This window comes from Dromiciops gliroides, chromosome 5 (genome assembly GCF_019393635.1).
Source record: "Dromiciops gliroides isolate mDroGli1 chromosome 5, mDroGli1.pri, whole genome shotgun sequence".
Classification (NCBI taxonomy): domain Eukaryota; kingdom Metazoa; phylum Chordata; class Mammalia; order Microbiotheria; family Microbiotheriidae; genus Dromiciops; species Dromiciops gliroides.
In genome coordinates, this window is record NC_057865.1 from 302,230,943 (window position 1) to 302,250,257 (window position 19,315).

The following is a 19,315-nucleotide window of genomic DNA, read 5'->3' on the forward strand; positions in this document are numbered from 1 at the left end:
TGCAGCCAGGCTGGCCCCGTGCTCAAGGCAGCTTCCTATCCATTGGGCCTCACAGTGAAGGAATTGGGGGGGGGGCTGACCTTGGGATCTGTCATGGAAATGTGGTCTGTGTGAGGCCACACACACACACACACACACACACACACACACACACACACACACACACACAATCCTGCAGGAGCAGCAGAGGGAGTCAGGAGCGGGAGAGTGGGGTGAACTGGAGTGAGTAGGAGGGAGTATGTGGGATCTGGAAGAGTGTTGAGGCCTCCCCTCCCCTCCCAGGGCTCTTCCTGCCCTGTCCTGCTGTGGGGGCTACAGTGGAGGGGTGGGCGCGGGGGCTTTGCTCAAACCTGCAGCCGTTGTGCCTGGACAGGTGTCAAGCTACATGAGGGAGCAGACCCGCGAGCACTTCCAGATGATCGTCATTTCCCTCAAGGAGGAGTTCTACTCCAAAGCAGATGCGCTAGTGGGGATCTACCCAGAGGTAACACCCACCATGGTGCCTAGGGGCCTGGCCTGGGCTCTGTGTCCCCTCCCCTCTGTCTCTCTGGGGGCCACTGTGCTGGGGCCCTGTCAGGCAGCCCCGGTCTTTCCCCACTGTCTGGGGGGCTCCCTAGGGGGCTCTGGACCCACACATCCCCCCTCGCTGTGTCCCTCGTGGCCAGCGTCCTCCGTCCCATCAGGAGGGGGGTAGCACCTGGATGTTTGCTTGGTGCCGCCTCTTTCTTCCCCAGTAACTGTCCACTCATATTGGCCAAGGAGAGCCACAGACCTGGCATCAGGAGCCCCGAGTTTGCCCCTCAGCCTCAGCAGCATCTGCTGTGTAATCTGCACCTCTGGAGGGTGGGGGTAGTTAGAGCAAGGGTCAAGAAAGGGATTTCTTTGACTAAATAACCTCAGTCACCCCCCACCCCTCCTCTCCTGCCCACCTCTGCGCCCCCATCCCCTGCGCCCCTTGCTGAAAAGGCGTCATCTCCACTTTCCTTCCAGCAAGGGGACTGCATGTTCAGCCGAGTCCTGACCCTGGACTTGTCTTTGTACCCGGACAGTGACAACCGGGAACATCGAGGCAGGCGCCGAGAGAGCCGCTCGAGGCCCACCTAGCGGCTCTCCAGGGTAGGGGCCCTTGGGCCAGGGTCCAGGTGCTCAAGCCCTGGGCTGATGGGGAACAAAATTGTACTGTTGAATTTAGAAGGATGGGACCCCTGTGTGGCCCCCTCCTCACTCTGAGGCCTGTTCAGAGGACCCCCCCAAAAAAACTGAGAGGGGAAGGGATGATGTCAAGGCTGACATTTTGTTTGATACGTTCATAGAAAACAAATAAACTTGCTTCCTGCAGAATCGCATTCTCCTGTAGCTCATTGTCTGCAATGTGAAGACAGTCAATGAGTCTGTGCACTTCCCCGAGGCCCACAGAGAGCAGGGAGCTATCAGGCCTGGAGGAACACCCCTCCAGCCCCATCAAAGTGAGGTGCTCCCCAGATAGACACAAGGTGAACGATTGGCTGCTGCCCATCCCTGGCTACCTGTGTCCCAACACCGCCACCCCCCCACAGCGAGCCACACCCCTCTGACTGACCCCCAGAAAAATCCATCGACATCCCTGCCTGTACCTCATCTTCTCAGCCCTGGCTTCCGAGTCGATGGTGCCCCAAGTGATCTCATCACCCTCTATCGGTGACTCTCCCCACCCCCCTTCTCCTGCCATCTCTTGGGTGGGTTAGGGAGCCTCACGTGCTTCCATGGACAGGAGTCTCTCTGAGCTTCGGTCCCGTGTTGTCACCAGCTGCCCGTTGACTCTAACCTTTGGCCTCCAGAACAGGGAGGGCCTCACCAGTTGCCCCCCAGGCTCACCCATATCCCTGTCCTATCCATCCCTTTCCTTTCTCTGAACCCATAGGAGGCTGTGTAAGTCCCCCTTGGTGGGGAAAGAGGAGTTTGGGGAAGGCTTCAGCCTTCCCTGAAGACAGGCAGCTAGGACAGCATCTGGGAGTCAGGAAGACCCAAGTTCTAATGCTGCTTCAGATACGGTCCAAGGGACGACCGGCCTCTCTTTCCCTATGTGTAAAATGGGAGTAAGAACATCCACCTTCAAGGGCTAGACGTGCTTTAAACTGCTCTATGCTACTATTAGTGACACATGACACGGGGTTCAGGCGATTGCACCCCTCCCATTAGGAGGGTAACGAGGAAAATTAACACTGTGCTGGCTGTATCATTGAACCCTCAACATTACTTCACCATCCCTTGTTTTCCCATTTTGTCAAACCCCATTTCTGAGCCCAGCTCCAAAGGGGGTTTCTCCCAGCCAGGCTGGACTGAAAGCCCGACCAGTTTAAAGTGGGGACCCCCACCTTACCTGTAAACAGAAGAGCCAGCTGGAGCGGGCTTCCTGCCCAGGGACTCTCCCGTCCTGGCCTGGCCTCCTCCCCAGGAAGCCTGCGGATGGGGGTGGTTCTGCTCCTCTAGCCAAGATCCCCTGAGGCAGCTGAGTCTCATTAAGCAATGAGTGCTCCTTAATTGTCTTGAGGGCGTGATCCGCCACGCCTGAAAACCAGCCCACTTTCTCCAGCTGCACCTGACCCCCTTCCCATGGAGGTGGGAGAGTTCTCAATAAATATGGTCCTTTCAGTCCTGTCTTGGTTGCTGACCCACTGAGGTCTGACCCATTTTATTAATACACGTCTCTGTTAAACTTATTTTGCCAAGAAAACTTGCCTCAGTTTACCTCTGGTGTATTTTTGCTCACCATAGTCAGGGGAGGGAATTTGGAGGTGAAGGCCAAGCCCCTGGGCAGAACCACTCCCTTCTTTGGGTTCTTTTGGACATTTTCCATTGGTTGGGAGGGTTTTCTTCTAGGGAAGTGAAGCTGCTTCTCCAGGGAAAGAGGCAAGAACCCCGTTGGGGATAATTTGGGGTGCATACATTTGGAGATAATTGGCAATGTAGCACCGTGGTCTGTCTGTTGGGAGAGACAAATAGAGCTGGGAAGATGATCTATAATCCCCTAGAAGGAATTTTACAAATTGGGGGGGGGTTCCTCAGGGAAGAATTCCCCCCCCCATTTGGGGGGGAGGGTAATCAAAGCATGCAACCCCGAAGAATTGAAAGGACCTTGTCTTCCCCGGCTGGGTAGAGGAAGCTAATTTCTATCCCTCTGTTGGTTCAAAGGTTTTTTTTTTTTTTCTTTTAATGTGAGTGCAGATCAATCTGTGTTTCCCTTGCAGGTTCTCATCAGTCTGGGGGGATTTTGTTAATAGCAACATGCTTGTTTTTGTTATCATCATCATTGGCCATTACATTTTCATTCATCTAGGGAGAGAGATGGTCTCCAGGTTTCCAAAAACCAAACAGGAAAAAGGTGCTACTTTAGCTGATAAGGGCAATACTAGGAGGGAAACTTCATTGCTGGTCTGTGTGGGGACATCTCACATTTTCTCCTTGGTCACATTTAAGAATTGATTGTATATTACGTGAGCTAGAATTAACAAAACGGTGTGCCAAAGAAAACTCCCTGGGGGAAGCTAGGTGGTGCAGTGGATAAAGCACTAGCTTTGAATTCAGGAGGACCTGAGTTCAAATCCAGCCTCAGACACTTGACACTTAGTAGCTGTGTGACCCTGGGCAAGTCACTTAACCCTCGTTGCCCCGGGGGGAAAAAATCTAAAAGAAAACTCCCTTGGGGAAGCTCCTTAGAACAGGGGATGATTAGGGAGAGCTCCCAACTGAGCCAGGGATGACAAAAACAAAAAGCAATCAGGTTTTGTGATATCTGGCTTAGAAAGGGGGAAATCCAGTTGGTGATGTCCTCCAGAACCTTTGACTCTCATAAGCTGAGAGATCTGAGGTCAACCATAGCAGATAAACCCCCCCAAAACAGACCATGGGTATTCCTGGAACCCACAGGCTGATCCTTCCAATGAACTTGAGGATGTGATGGCATCTCCCCACTTTCAGAAGCTGGCAGTGGGATAGGATGGAAGGCTGGCAGCAGCAGCAGCTACCCGAGAGCAGCTACAGTCCCCTTCCAAGCCACATTTAGAATCGATAACCAATTTGGGAAGATGTCCCTGATTGAATAACCCTCCTCTCCATGGGAGAAAGACAGGCCATCATAAAAACCAAAAATAGGTCAGCTACTGTGGAAGAGGTGGTCCCCAGACCCAAGAGTCTCCCCAGTTGGCTTTGATAAGACCCACACCAGGACCCCAACACCAGGCAATCTTTGCTCCAGGCCATGAACGACTGTGCAGCATGTCTAGGAACTAGAATAAATTTGAGACAAGGTGAAAATCATTATGATGGGCTGTGCAAACCCATTATCTGCATTATCCCCAAAATGGTGGACCCCAGGTCACCTTTAAGGCCGGGGACACATTTGCCTCTAAATCAGTCCTAAAAACCTCAGTTGGATCTTTAGTGTTGTTGGGGTTCCAAGGAAACCTCTGCATCTTTCTAAACTATCCCCTATGCTCTGGGAAAGGAAGGGGGAACCAGACCTTGGTTGGGCTCTAAGAAGTCACTGGTTATCCAGCCATTCTGGAGAGCAATTTGGAACTGTGCCCAAAGGGCTATGGGACTGTTCATACCCTTTGACCCAGTGGTACCACTGCTAGATCTGTATCCCAAAGAGATCCTAGAAGAGGGAAAAGGACCCACATGTACAAAAATATTTATAGCAGCTCTTTGTGGTGGCAAAGAATTGGAAATTGAGGGGTTGCACACCAATTGGGGAATGGCTGAACAAGTTGTGGTATATGAATGTAATGGAATACTATTGTGCTGTAAGAAAGGATGAGCAGGAGTTCAGAGAAACCTGGAAGGACTTACACGAACTGATGCTAAGAGGAGAACCAGGAGAACATTGCACACAGTAACAGCAACATTGTGTGACGAACAATGGGGATAGACTTGGCTCTTCTCAGCAGTGCAACGATCCAAAACAACGTCAAGGAACTCGATAGAAAATGTTCTCAACACCCATCAATAAGAACTGTGGATTATGAGTGCAGCTTGGACTATACTGTTAATACTTTGGGGCTGGGTTTTTTTTTTCCCTTCTTTTTTTTGAGGTTTTCCCCTTGTGCTGATTCTTCTTTCACAAGATGATTAATGTAGATATGTTTGATGTGATTGTATACATATATAACCTATATCAGACTGATTTTTGTCTTGGGGAAGAGGGGAGCGTGGGAGAAAAATTTGGGGGTCAGCTAGATGGTTCAGTGGATAGAGCACCGGCCCTGGATTCAGGAGGACCTCAGAAACTTGACACTTACTAGCTGTGTGACCCTGGGCAAGTCACTTAACTCTAATTGCCCCACAAAAAAAAAGAAAAATTTGGAACTAAAAATCCTATGAAAACAGATGTTGAAAACGATCCTGATATGTAACTGGAAAACTTTTTTAAAAAGAAAAAAAAAAGTTACTTGTTGCTGAGAGTCCACACAGAGCAGGGAGTTTTCCAATCTGAAGCTCTGCCGGAAATGTGACTTTTTTTTTTTTTGGTAAGGCAATTGGGGTTAAGTGACTTGCCCAGGGTCACACAGCTAGTAAGTGTGTAAAGTGTCTGAGGCCGGATTTGAACTCGGGTCCTCCTGAATCCAGGGCCGGTGCTCTATCCACTGTGCCACCTAGCTGCCCCCCAAATGTGACTTTTTTTTTAATGTTGCCATTAAAAGTTATAAAACCCAGATTTGATTTGGTTGAAATATGTCCTGAACCTAAATCTGAATGTGGTCTAAATGTGGTCCCTCTTAGGATAATTGAGATTGATCAGAACTCAACACAACATGGCCACTTTTCAATCTTTGGCAGATTACCTAGTAAACCAAATAAAAATTACGAGTTGGTGTGATACCACTTGGAGCCACTAGGCGGCGCCACAGGACAGTGCTGAGCCTGCAAGTCAGTAAGATTCCTCCAGCTCAGTTCAAATGTGGCCTCAGACGCTTAACAAGTTGTGTGACCCTGGGCAAGGCAGTTATCCCCATTGCCTCAGTTTCCTCGTCTGTGAAATGCACTAGGGAAGGAAATAGCAAACGCCACCAGGATCTTTGCCAAAGAATCCCCAAATGGGAGCCACAGAGTCAGACCTGACAACATACCATTTGTAAAAGCAGATGCCAATATTGACTTGATTCTGTCAGAATTTACTATGTGGCGGTAGGACAAAATGTCAGGACAATGCCCAGATGGGGAAACCCACGTTAGCCTCTCATCTCAGCCAATCTGACAGCTGTGTGACCTGACCCTTAGAGTGCCTCCAGGGTTGTTGGGAAGACCACATGACAAATGATCGGTTATCAATTTCCTTGTTAAAAGACTGAAGTAAAGAAGGTCAAAGTTATTTCTTTAGAAGTATGAGATAGCAGCAATCTGTGATTTTGGCATAGCAAGGATCCCCACCCATGAAAATCAGAGCCCCAGGCCCTCCCTAGCCCTGATAACATTGTAGTCACAATGGTTAGAGGGGCCCTGGTAGTGAGCCCACCCACCTTTTAGGGTCCCAGGTTGGTAGAGTGCTTAGCAAGGCATGGCCCACACCCCACATCAAGCACTAGTGTGGGTCAAGGCAATTCTATTGTGACACCTTCACTAGTTGTTTTATGTCCTGCAAATTAGGACAATGTGAACATTCTCCGGGCTACCACCCTCAGACCAAACCACTTATCCTTTTTTGGCTTGTCCCATTCTTCCTGACTCCTTTTTGCCATTTCCTTCTCCAGTTCATTTTTTAGATAAGGAAACTTGAGGCAGGCAGGGTGAAGTGACTTGCCCAGGGCCTGAGGCCAGATTAGAACTCAGGTCTTGTGGACTGCAGGCCCAATAGTCAGCACCACCTACTAGCCCGCTAGCTCTCCAGCATGGCCAGTGACATTTAGCCCAGCATGCTTGGAGCTCACCTAGGACTAACAGGTGGGTAGCGCCGTATCAGCATCTCCTAGTGCTGTCAATGGAAAAGGAAGCGCATCCTCATACTGGGAGACTCAGAAAAAACCCTTCCCTGCCAATGTGGACACTGAGGCTCCAATCTCGATTGCTAAAAGCAGCCACTGCTGTGAAGACACTGCGTCTCACCTGGATTAGTGATGCACTCGCTGCCTGGGCGGTCGAAGCCAGTTTCAGATCCTCTGAGGTTCTGATGCCTAAACAGGAGGTGCTGGGGGGGTGGGGGCTGACCAATCAGCTCCATTAGGACATTGATTTAGCTGCCGCTGCTATTTTAAGCCACATCTTAACCTTGTAGCACAATCTCTCACCTCCTGGAGGTTGGAGCCTCCCAAGTGGCCCCTGGGGGCCTGGCAAGCACAAGGGGAGGGCAGCCTGGCCTCCATGAGCTCGCTTCCCCCGGCTATTACCTCTAACAGCCCATGACAAAGTGAAGAGCGTTCTAGTCGCTAACGGGATGACCTGTGATTAGCAAAGTTAGGGGCCATCCAGGGAATAACTGGGTCCTGCCCAATACTACGATTAGGGGCCTGGATGGAGACTGGTCTGAGCCGGTGGTCCATGATGCTGTCGATCCAGCAGGGTGACTTCTGTGAATTGCGACAGGCTTCCTTGTCTCAGAAAGAGTGGGGGGGGAGCCACTTTAGGTATGGGCTGAGCTGGGAACCTCCCGACTCAGTTTCCCCAAGATGGTATTTCCTCTTGAACAGAAAATTCTTTTGCCTGGCTGAGCTGGAACATTCTGTCCACACTAGGCTGCCTATGTGACTCACCAAGCGGGGGGGGAAGTTATAATGGGCACATCAGCTAGTGATTCATGGAGGAGACTCTTTCTTAGTGAATCAAAGGGGAAATGAGGAAAATCCATTTTCTGTTCAATTATTTAATAATCAGTATCATCAATCCAGCATCCATCCTCTCCCCCATTCTGTCAAAAGCCATTTCTGAGCCCAGCTCCAAAGGACATCTCTCCCAGCCAGTCTGGACTAATAAGGGCCTAAGCAGTTTAAAGGGCACTGGGCTGGAAGTGAATTTTTCAGCGGTCGCACCCCCTTGCCATGGTGGGGCACAGGCCCTCAACCCTGGGCTGGTGTGCCCCAGGGCCCTCGGTGTGGCCAAGAACAGTGCAATCACCCCTACCCCTCCCCAAGGCCGATGGATGATGCCATCTGCTCCTCTCCACAGCTCTGCCCAAGGGGGGTCTCCCCCAACAGAAGATACCTGCCTCAGATCATGCGGTGGCCCTCACTACATGGGTCCAGGCGAGAGAAGCAGCGCTGCCCGCAGCACCAAGCTCATTTAGGCTTTATTCTACTGACCAAGAGACATGACAGGGAACCACGCTTCCAAAGAAGAAAGAACTGGACTCGATTTCCCAGCTTCCCTTGGGGCTCCTTGGCCAGACGTCCCTTGGTTCATTGTATCTCCCAGGGAGGGGGAGCGAGGGGGCTGGCATGGATGGCCTCCAGCCTGCCTCCTAGCCCCAGGCCACGCGCCTCCTGACACCCATCGAGGCCTGCCCAGTTTAGAGTGGCACAAGCCCTTGGCAAAGTTCTGCCTGCCCCACTTGACCCCAGGCCCCACGGGCCCCAACTCAGCACTGTGACCATCCTGGAGAGAAAGCCATCTGTGCCAAGCCTTGGGGTGCCAAGGAGTGTGACTTCCTCGAGGGTCCCCTGAGAGCCATACTGCCTACTGCCAAGGAAGCCCCTTCCTTCCTGCCTTGCCCACAGCCCCTGAAGCCCCCCTCTTTCTAGTTCACAAAATAAACTGCTCTCTACCGTGTCTGTGCCACAGGAGCCACCCCCAAAGTGAGAGCCCCTAGTGTCCTCCTTCCTGGGCACCCAGGGGGTGTGGGAGGGGCAGTTTTTCCACCACCCCCCTTTTAAAAAGGGTCTTCACAAACAGGGGGGCCATCATTGGACTTTATCCCTGAGGTAGATGTCCATCAGTCCTTTCCCAGTACACCTGAAACATAAAAATGTCAATCCCTAGTGGCTCTGGGCACCCAGAGGCTGCTGCAACGGGCCCAGCCCCCCCGCACACCCCGCCCCTCCGCGCTCTCCTGGGGCAACCCTCGGGTCTCCAGGCGCAGGTCTCAGGGGCTCTGGGATCTCAGGACCCTCCAGAGTCATCTGTCAAGACACACAGCAAACACTCAACTCAGGAGAGAGACGGGCCCTCCCCGCCCCGCCAGGCAGCCCCGCCTCCCAGGGCACAGACCTGGGTCCGACTGTCTGGTTCGTTTGGGAACCTCGATGCTGTACTCTCCGAGCTTCCTCTTGGCACAGTCCTGACAGGCATTCCCTGGGGGTGCAGACACAGACCCCACCCCATGAGGAGGAGAAGAGCCTGCAATGACCCCAGACCCCTCCAACATTCTTCGGGCTGCCTCCCCTGTGACCAGACAGCTTCCAGAGAGTTGGGGGAACCCTGGGGGCTGCCCTGCACCAGTACAAAAGCCAGGCCCCTCATGGGGTGGCTTTGCCCCCTTCTCACTGCTTCTCCATCCCCAGGTCAAACACTCCCCCTGGGCCCAGAGGGATGATCTTTACCTAATGGTGTTGTACTGTCCACTCGATCAGCATCTACAAGTGAGAAGAAGATCCCATGAGCCACATGGAGCCTGGTTCCCATCCATCTGTAGCCAACACCTGCAAGACCTCGCCCTTCAGGCCCCAGGCCCCATGTCTACCCTCTCAGAGAGCGAGCCTGAAGCAATCCATCAGGTAGCATTTATGAAGGGCCCCGAGCCAGGGAGGAAGCAATCCTGGCTCCCAAGGGGCAGACATCTCAATAAATGGATGGAAACAGCCCAGTCTCTGAGTCCCTCACAGCTGGGAGTGGTCTCCCTGCCCAGAGGCTGCTGGTCTTGGGTCTTCACTCAGAAATGGTGCCACCTTCTGCTCTGTGCCATTGTTAGAGTCTCCAGCAATGCCCACGCCCCATGTCCCCCCTCAAGTCATATGGGCCTGCCCCCTTCTGACCACCTGGGGACATGCTGTAAGAAACAGTCAATGAAAAGTGCCCAAATCTCGGATCAAAAGTCCTGCAATCACCCACAAAGAAGCACAGCTAAGTTCACACAAGACCTGTAGCCTTATACTAAAAACCATGGCTGCACAAATCATATTTATAGGGGTCATAAGAACACATTTAGAGCTGGGAGGGACTCCAACCCATTAATTTAAAGACAAGGAAACTGAGGCACAGAGAGGTGAAGAGACCCCTTCACAACTGCTAGTAAGAGGGAGGCAGAATTGGAACTCAGGTCCTGATTCCAGTCTGGCACTTTATCCCCCACACCACACTACCTAGCCACACCGGGAGTCCGTGACTCCTTCCTGCCTCTAGGATCAGTACCAAGTCTTCAGTGAGCACTCAAAATGACCCCTCATCTTGCTCTGCCTGACTGCCCCAGGCCCTGTCCCCCAGAATGCCCTGCCTTCTCCCGTCCACCTCCACCCACCGCAGGCTCAGCTCAAGTGCCTCCATCATCGGTGCAGACATGTCCCAGGGCTTCCTGATTCCCCTCAATGACTCTGGCTGCCTTTCCCATCAGCTCCTCCTCAAGAACAAGGACCATTTTGTTGTTCCTATGCCCAGCACCCAGCCCAAGGACTGGCGCAAACTGGGCACTTCATAAATGCTCCCTGAAGGGAAGTTATTGAGAAACTGACCCGAGTCCATGTTGCTCGCAGTTCTGATTTGATTTGGTTTGTGTCGTTTGAGGACAAGGGAGGGAGGGGGACTTATGCTTCCAGTTTATCTTGGGATTCCAATTATCTAAGCCCTGTACCCTGCCCCCACTCCCCCTACCCCATTCTTGCCTCCCACCAATTACCCTTCAAACTGGGAGCTGGCAGGACAAACTTAGACTAACAGCACAATGATGTTGATAACTTATCAATAACCACAGCATTCAATGCAGCGCCAGCAACTCCTCAAACTCCAGCACCAAGGCAGCAAAGCCCTCTCAACATCTGGCCATCAACAGCACTTCCAGACTGGCAAAGCCCATCGTCTCTCTGACACCAGTTCCCTCCACCCCCACTCCTCTACTTTAGTCAGGAGTCTTCCTGAGTTTGGGGACATCTTCTGGACTGCTCCCCAGATCAGAAAGAACACGCCCTATTCAGCCACTAGCTGTCCCGCTCCTAAATGGCTACCAATCCAATTCTGCCTGTAAGCACTGTCGGCCAACTCTTCCTGCCCTCCTTGCCCCTGGTAGGCTGATTCTAAGGGGCGCCACATCTTCATGATCACTGAAGCCCCTTGACTTCGGACAGACAGACAGACAGACAGACACACACAAGGTCCATGTGCACCTGGACTTCGCTGTTTGCAGATCTGAGCAGCAAGGTCTTGCACATATGCAGGGAAGTAGTCAAAGCAATCCCCATAAGAGACCACTTTAATGCCATGCAGAAGCATGTCAGCCTGGTGCTTGAAGAAATGGTCTTCATTCTCCTTGAGCACCACCATGAAGTGCTCTAAATCTACCTTGTCCTGCACAGAGTACAGGAAAAGGGCTTGGAATATCTGGTCTCTCAACGTCTCGCCACAGCCCACAAACAGAAAGGACTTGGTCCGGTACAGGTTCTGCAGAACTTCCTGGGAGGAAACACAAGAAGCAATAGCCAGTGCCCAAGTTCCCGAGCAGAGCTGCGGCTCCCTGCTGCTTCAGAACCAGGCATGGGATCACTGGTCTGGTGCTGGAAGCTCGTCCCCCCCCCCCCCCCGCCCCCGCCACAATACACTTCAGTCTCTCGGTGTCCACCCCCACCCCCCAGTGGAACATTTTCCCTCCTCTGTGCTGACTCCTGACCTCCCTTCCTACTCCCCAACCTCTCTTCATTCTAGTGCCGTCCCTCTGCTTTGTCATTTCCTGGCTCGCTTTAGAGGTGTGTGTCTGCACGGCATCTCCCCCATTAGACCGTCAGCAGACTGTCGTCTGCCCCTTGGAATCCCTGGTGCTTTGTAGAGTGCCAGGCACACAGAAGGTGCTTAATAAATGTTCACCGAAGAAAGGGATGAAAGAGGCTGCTTCCCTCTTCAAGCACAGGCCTCTGCCCAAAGCCCCAGCGGGCACAGCCAAGCCCCCCCCCAGTGCTGGGGACAGGACACTTTCAGCTGCTATAATTCTGCATGGAGAAGACTCCCCGGCGGCACTCCTCCATGTGGAGCGGACGACAGCCTCCTCGACTCCCCAAGACGAGATGCCCTCCTCCTCAATGGGCAGCACAGTGCCGGGCACACCAGACACTCTGGCGTTCTGGTCAAGTCACCCACAGATAAAAGGCCTCACCACCCTCACCCCTAACACTCACTGCAAAGGAGCATGTATTGAACAGACGTCTAGGACCTGCTGTGGGGACTGTGAAGTCCTCTCTGCAGGAGGGGAGGAGGGGGAGAGGAGCAGGGGGCCATCACAGCCAATGCCACCAGAAAGGCCTCCTTTTCCAGATCTAGATAGTGGCAGAGGCTCAGACACGGCCAAGGCCCTGCTCAGCACAGCACAGCTGTAGTCCCGTGCCCTAAGGCTGGCGAAAGCCACACACCAGCTAATGATGTCTGGGGCACGTTTTTTTTAACTGAAAATCCATCAAAGTCCTCAGATTTAAATTTAGAAAAAACACTGAGAAAAGAATCCAAAATGTGCTTGGTCAATGCTAAAGTCAAATAAGATGGAGAGAAACGCCAAGGAGGCCAGAATGGGCCAGAATGGGCCAGAAGGCACCAGGGCAGCGGGTTACGGGCCAGACAACAAAGCGTCCAAGTCAAAGGCCGACAGGGACCTCCTCTCTATGACCCACAGGTGGGCAAGATGGGGGACAAACGCCAAAGGCAGTGATGGGAAACACTGCCCTATAGGGCAAAAATCACAGAAGTGGGTCTCTGTCAAACTGCTCCGAGGAAGTGGCTGCTATCTGCAAAATGAGGAGACCGAGGCTTCAGGGAGGGCGTCCCTGGGCCTTCAGAAGGGGGGAGGTCTCAGCACACTGAGCCAGCCCAGGCTCTGGAAGGGACTTGGAGGCTTCCGCCCCTTCTGGCAAACAGAAAGCTAAAGGTGTGACAGGCCGTGGTGGCCTTACAGAGCCCCTTCATTTTACAGATAGGGAAACTGAGGCCCAGACAAGCAAAGACTCTCCCAATGTCACAGAAAGAGCTGGAGTGGAAAGCCCGGTTCTCTGACTGCTGGAAAAGCCCGAACACAAACAAAAGGTTGGGGCTGCCATGTGGACAACAAGGGCCTTTCGTACCATTACTTCTGGATCCTGGGTTACATCTTTATATCCGGAAGGATCCAAAACCATCCCACAGGGGTCTGTGTATAAGCCGTGAATATGAAGAACTCCATACTTTATGTGCCCTCTGGCCCACTGCAGAACCTGCCAAAAGAAGGCCAGTTTTAATCTTAGCTCTGCCTTAGAACACAGACACCCCAGGGGTCTCACCAGAACCCAGACTCATCTTCTGTCCTGACCTCAACTTGAAAGGATACCCACTGACAGCTTACTTAAGGGACGTTTTGCTGCTAAATGTTTTCAGGGGCTTGGCTGGACAGGTGCCCCTGCCATGGGAGCCCCAGAATTATATCCCTCCACAGCACCTCCCCCAGGAGGCAATTTGCCTCCCCGGGAAGACCTCCCATCCCGCTTCCTGAGGTGATCCAGTCCCCTCATTATCAAGCAGAGACCAAGAGGGTCTTCCAGTATCAATGAGAATGTGTATGCACCCATTAGTGTATCTACAGCAAAAGGCACAGGGCCAACCCTGGTGGGAGCACTGAACACCCAAAGCTACTGGGGTCTGGGGCTTGGAGCTTTCCAGCAGTGCTATGCCAAGTCAGAATGGGCACTTTGGTCGATAACCCCAACGCTGCCATTTATGTAAGACTTTAAGGGTCCCAAATCAAGTGGCCAGCTCTGGACTTCATGGTCTCATACAGGCACGGGCAGAAATGAACCAAAAGTATTAGCGGCCCAGGAGAAGAAAGGAAGGCTCTTGGGAAACATGCTACTGGCTGGGCACGGAAGAGACTGGATGCTCATGGCTCAAGACCATGCTTGATCCTGCATTCTCCAGTTAATAGCAGGACTGACTAGCCGGTTCTTAGTTTGGCTCTACCGCTAACTAACTCTGTGAAGAGCTGCCACTCGCCCTGCCCGGGCCTCAGTTTTCTGCTCTGTCCAGTCCATGGAAAGGAAGGAGCCCATCAGTGATTCCCTGCTCACGGCAGCCTGAGTCCAAGGCCCAAGGAAGCTCCTTTTTCCCACCTTGGTTTTGTCCTTCAAATCTAAGGACTCCATCGGCTTGTTCTGCTGCTGGCCAAAGATCTCCAGCAGGTTGTCGTAGTTGGTGGTGAGGACCATGGTTCCCTGCTCCATCAGGCTTAGTATCGACTGCAGCACTGTGGGGTTCTGGATGTGCTGCTCCAGATTGTCAAAGACCTCCATGAGGCAGTCCTGGAAGAAGTTGGGTTTGGTGTCCCCTGTGCGCTGTGGATGCAAAGCCATGCAAAGGGCCTCAGACATCATCCAAGGCCGAGCCATCGACCTGGGGCCACCCAACTAGGGTCTGGCCACATACTGGATGTGACTCCAAACCCCAAAGTCCCTCCACGGAACCCTTGTCCAGCTTTCAGGCCCCACTCAGTAAAAAGCATCTGTGACCCCCGCACAAGGCCAGGAACAGCCAGCTCGGATTTTGTGTGAGGGTGGTGGGGCAGCTACTGGGACCTGCCCACAGTCCCAGGAAGTAGCAGAGCAGCAGCCGAGGCCACCCATAAAAGGGCTTGTGTTTTTGGAGCCTTTGGTTCACTGATGAGAGGCAGCCTCCCACAGCATCTGCCTCCAGAGCAGGCTGGAGAGCACAGGAGAGCGGGGCTCCCGTCCCCCATTTGATCTTGGCCAAGTCACTCACCCCCATCACTGCCCCAAGCATCTAAGACTATGCTGCTTACTGAAATGGCTGAGAATTCCCTAAAAGCAATGAAATCCCAGGTCCCGAGCCGGTCCCTAGCCCTAATGGGGACACATCATGCACTGTGGACACATACCTTATACATGTTTTTCACTAGAGCTTCAGGCACCAGAGGCCTACCAGACCCTCCCCTGCTGGAACCTTACCGGTGACATCTTTCGGATCAGGTCGTGAGCAACCACAAGGAGGTCTCGGTCCTTCATCACTTTCTTCCGGAATTCCGCAACATCTCCTGGGTGCAGGACCTCCAGCTGCTCGGCCGCTTCAAGGACAGCTTCAATGCAGCTCCTCCAGGAGCAGAGGGCACGGATGCCAGGGGCCACAGCGGCACTGACGCCTGTCCCAATGACCAGCAAGAGGTCTTGGGGCTGCTTCCTTATTAGACTTTTTAAAAACTTCCTGGAGGGAGAAGAAGGGGGTGGGATAATAGTCCACCTTTCAGAGGTCAGCCCTGGCCAATAAATGACGGCAAACCACAAGTCGTCACCCCTCCCTCACACTGGGGCCCTGGGGCACCTCCGCTCCCCACTAAACTGTAAGGTCCATGTCCGGCAGGGACCACAGCCTTCCCATCTTTAGCCTCACCTCCCTGTCAGCTCTGTGCCTGGCACCCTCATCTCTCTAATGGGCACCTTTCCCTTTTGGGGAAAGAATGAGTACAAAAACTGGTGGCAACAATCACTGAGCCTGAAACGCCTTCCAGAAACAGAATGTGCCTCACTCAGAAGGATGGTGTCCAAAAGGCAGGGGCAGCTTCCTGCTCCCTCCCAATCCATGCCGCCATCCTGCCTTTCCTTGGCCCTCGCTCCTCCAACACCCATTCATTCTGATTCACCCAGAAGGCCGCTCGGGAAGCAGGAGGAGAGGCTGGCCAGCCCACAGAGGGGACAAGGGATTCTTCAGGAATATTTCCTTCCTTCAATTCTGCCTTTTTCAGGGGGTCAGTGCTACACCTTTCCAAAACAATAGCGACCAATGGCAGCCACCACATGGAAATGACAACCGCTCTTCCCACAGAAGGACAAGAGGGCCACAGAGGAGGCCTCCTGGCTCTTACCTGGATTTTTGTTCACTTCTATTTGTTGTCTTTTCTGCTGAATCCATGTGTAAACCCTGTGAAAAAGAAAAGGCCATCAGAGGCTCAGCTGATGTGAGTCCTCACTTTGGAGGGGTCACACACACACACACACACACACACACACACACACACACACACACACACACACACACACACACACACACACACACACACACACTGTGGAAAACGGGATTTAAAGCCCTGGAAAAGAGAAGGGAGGCATCGCTGCTGACTTCGAGCATGTCAAAGACTGTCCTGTGGTTTACAAGGTCTCAGAAAGCAAACTCCAGACCCAGAGTGGCCAGTGACAGAGGCAGCGGGAACTCCCTCAGGAGAGAGGAGCTGCCAGAGAAGAACTCGCCACCAAGGGGTTCCTGCTTTAGTTCTCAGTGGGCGAGGCAACCCCTAAGGCTTCCTTTGGACTCTGAGGTTCTAAATCTAAGACTACAAGAATGTCACCCAATGGTCACCACCCCCTAGTAATCACCACCTGATTTTCTCAACCCTATCTCCCCTGGGTCTTGACAACCAAGGAGACACAAGTTCAGAACTTAAAATTCAGCTGAATTTGATGACCTTTTTGTTGGGCAACAGAGGGTTAAGTGACTTGCTCAGGGTCACACAGCTAGTGTCAAGTGGGGAGGCCAGATTTGAATTCAGGTCCTCCTGAATCCAGGGCCAGTGCTTTATCCGCTGTGCCCCCTCACTGCCCCCTTGATGAATTCTGACCTGAGTGCCCACCTCCCAAATGCCAGCGACATGCAGGGGGCTGGAGATAAGGACAGCAATGAAAACCGTCCCACCCCTCCCCCAGCCGACCCCTCCCCGATTTGAGAGTGTTTTCTGTAAAGGCAGTTTCCAACATTCACGTGGATCAGATTCCCCCCGTGACAGCCAGCCCTGCGTGGCTCAGAGGTATACCATGGTGCTGAACGGGTTTCCCCATCAGACATTCGGGAAAGCAGCCGCAGGGGAGACCACGAGAACACCGTGGCCGCATCTGCCCCAGGATCCACCCGCGCTTCTCTCTCCGTGGGCACTGCCGGGGTCCAAGGCTGCCCTGGCTCGGTGCGTGTCAGTGCTCGCAGGCTGTGCCCACCCGCGTGCGCGGCTCCTCGGCCCGCTCTAGCATCTCTGGGGCACAGGCCGGCGGGGCGGGGACCCCACGCGCGTTTCACCGGGCGATGACGGCATAAGGGGGGGGCGCGCAGCCAACCGCCCCCTCCCTTGGGATGCCCCCTGCCCCCCCATCCTCCGGAAGAGCAGACCGAGGCTCCCGGGGACCCCCGAAGCAGGAGCTGGGGGGGGGGTCCCAGACCCAAGCGCGGTCCGGTCCTCCGGCCTCTGCCCCTGCTCTGCCTCCCCTGGCCCGGCTTCACGGCCTGCCTCAGTTTCCCCATCTGCAAAATGGGTCCAACAACCGCGTTTCTCCCCCAGGAGGGGGCGGGACCGAGGCTGGACGCAGGGTAATGCGGGGGGAAGGGCATGAGAAGCCCCCCCACCATGGGGGAGGGGGAGGAGCAGCCGGGGCGAAGCGGGGAGCGGGGTCCCGGCCCTCACTCACCGTTGGGGGGGGCAGCCACGGGGCCCCGGACGCGGCCCCCTCAGCACCGGGGGCGGCGGCGGGGGCGGGGGCAGCTACTCCTCCTCCTGATCCTCCCGCGGTCTGCGCGCCAGGCCGCGCATCCGCCGCCTCCGGCCGGGGGAGGGGGAGGGGCGGGGGCGGGGGCGGCGCGCGTCGCTCAGGGCCCCGCGCAGGCGCACTCCTCTGCGAGGGGGTCGAAGCGCGCACCCAGGGACCCCCACGCGCAAGCGCGACCCTGTCTCGGGAGAAAGACCGTTAGGCTGGGAGGGCGGGCTCGCGTTCCCTGTGACGCGCAGGCGCGGACTCCAAGCCGAAGCAGAGGGGGAAGCAGAAGAGAGGGAAGGGAGGAGGAAGGAAAAGGGAGCGCGCGCGCGCACAATCGCAACGACCCGCTGGGAAAGCGTTAGCCGGCTCCTGCACGCGCTCATTTATTCGGCGTCTCCGCCCACGCGCAGGCGCGCTCGGAAGCTAAGGTGGGAAAGGAAACTCTGGCCGGCTGGTGCTCCCACCGAGCCTTCCGGCGGGACTCCCACTCTTCGCGCCCGGAAGTTCCGGCCACCCTGGCTCCCCTTCTCCTCCTCCCGACGTCGCAGCGGTGGCGCGCTGTCACTCTTGGGCACGGGACGTGCCCTCGAAGGGCTTCTGCTCTTTGGGGGGGGAAGGAGTGGTCGCGGAAGGCCCCTGGCAAGGCAGGGCGGGGCAGGGGGTCACTTGGTCACGTTTGAGCTGGATCGAAGGCCCGGAAGTGAGAGATGGGGCGGCTGCACCCCCGGGGGGGGGTGCTGGGGTGGGGCTTCTGGGGGGTCAGCCCTGCCCTCATCGCGGATGTCCGGCGTCCTCTGCCCCGCCCCGGCCCTTTGACGGACCGCACGGGGGGGGGGTGCTTTGCTCTTGGACTGTCCTGCCCCCCTCCTCCCGTTGTGGTTTGTCCCCGGATGACCTGGATTTAGGAGGGGGGTGCAGGGTCCCCGGCCTCATAGACGTGGCCCCGGGTGTTTGAGGCGGGGGGCGGGGTGACTGGTCCAGGGTCTCCCCGCCAGGACCCTCACCTCTGTGTCCAGCTCTAGGGGACGCTGAGGACCCTCCTGGGAGGAAGTTCTGGGTTCCAGTTGTGCGCAGTGACTCAGGCAGGTCCCTGAGCTCCTCCCCGACTGTCCGGGCCCCGGGAGAGGAGGGCGGAGGGGGTCCGGGGGCAGGCACCCACGGGGGAGGGGCGTCGATGGCGGAGCCTGTGAGGGGCTCTGAGATGGCTCGTCCACGGCCCCCCCACACACAACACACACATTAAACACTGGATGGAGCGGCGGGAACAGATAGTGACCTCCCCCAGGTCAGAGTATCCCAGAACCCCCGTCATGTGGGCTGAATTTGGGGTCCAATTGATCGTGAGTCGCCCCAAAAGAATTCCAAGACTCAGTTTCCCAAGTTTCATTGCAACACTGTGGGTGACCACGGGGAGAGAACCAGAATAGTGGAAAGGCATCCCTCCAATAGTGAAAGGAAAGACAGGTATATTTATAGTATGGATGAATAGATTATCAGTCTTATTATAATCATCTCCACTTTAGGGAGGTACACGGGAGACCTCCTAATTTGGAGTTCCTGGGGCCCTAAGCCAACCCTCAGGCAGGTACCTCTTTTAGTGGAGGTGTGTTTTGGGGGGTTACACCTCATAAGGTGAATCTGGAGACAAATTTGGCCTTTTCTGTGCATGT

The 19,315-nt window shown here is 54.5% G+C and overlaps 2 protein-coding genes across 5 annotated transcripts in view; one reads left to right on the forward strand and one right to left on the reverse strand.

The window, feature by feature from the left end:
- The window catches only part of SMC1B (structural maintenance of chromosomes 1B), a 50,243-nt gene extending 49,139 nt beyond the window's left edge, over positions 1-1,104 (forward strand). The window contains exons 24-25 of the mRNA XM_043968346.1: positions 374-484; positions 991-1,104. Coding sequence (XP_043824281.1) covers positions 374-484; positions 991-1,104 — 225 coding nt within the window. The remainder of the gene's footprint in view (positions 1-373; positions 485-990) is intronic.
- A 6,708-nt stretch (positions 1,105-7,812) lies between these two features.
- On the reverse strand, positions 7,813-17,714 carry FAM118A (family with sequence similarity 118 member A). 4 transcript variants are annotated; one of them, XM_043968853.1, is made up of 9 exons: positions 17,580-17,714; positions 15,995-16,050; positions 15,084-15,336; positions 14,232-14,453; positions 13,215-13,343; positions 11,280-11,460; positions 9,507-9,539; positions 9,175-9,258; positions 7,813-9,086 (listed from the first exon to the last, which is right to left on the reverse strand). In XM_043968853.1, the coding sequence occupies exons 2-9, from the start codon at positions 16,039-16,041 to the stop codon at positions 9,067-9,069; spliced, it is 969 nt and encodes a 322-aa protein (XP_043824788.1). In that variant the 5' UTR covers positions 16,042-16,050; positions 17,580-17,714; the 3' UTR covers positions 7,813-9,066. The 4 variants fall into 4 exon arrangements, with proteins under 4 accessions (XP_043824788.1, XP_043824787.1, XP_043824786.1 ...); XM_043968852.1 differs by having other exon boundaries at positions 7,815-9,086; positions 11,280-11,565; positions 14,232-14,420; XM_043968851.1 differs by having other exon boundaries at positions 7,817-8,919; positions 11,280-11,565.
- Positions 17,715-19,315: the final 1,601 nt, after the last annotated feature.

Excerpts from the sequence above, each read along its gene's own strand:
- FAM118A (XM_043968851.1), bottom strand. The coding sequence starts at position 16,041 with ATGGATTCAGCAGAAAAGACAACAAATAGAAGTGAACAAAAATCCAG. Across the intron at positions 14,454-15,083 it reads TGATCCGAAAGATGTCACCG|CGCACAGGGGACACCAAACC; the intron begins GTAAGGTTCCAG and ends TTGCATCCACAG. Across the intron at positions 13,344-14,231 it reads ATTTGAAGGACAAAACCAAG|GTTCTGCAGTGGGCCAGAGG; the intron begins GTGGGAAAAAGG and ends TTCTTTTGGCAG.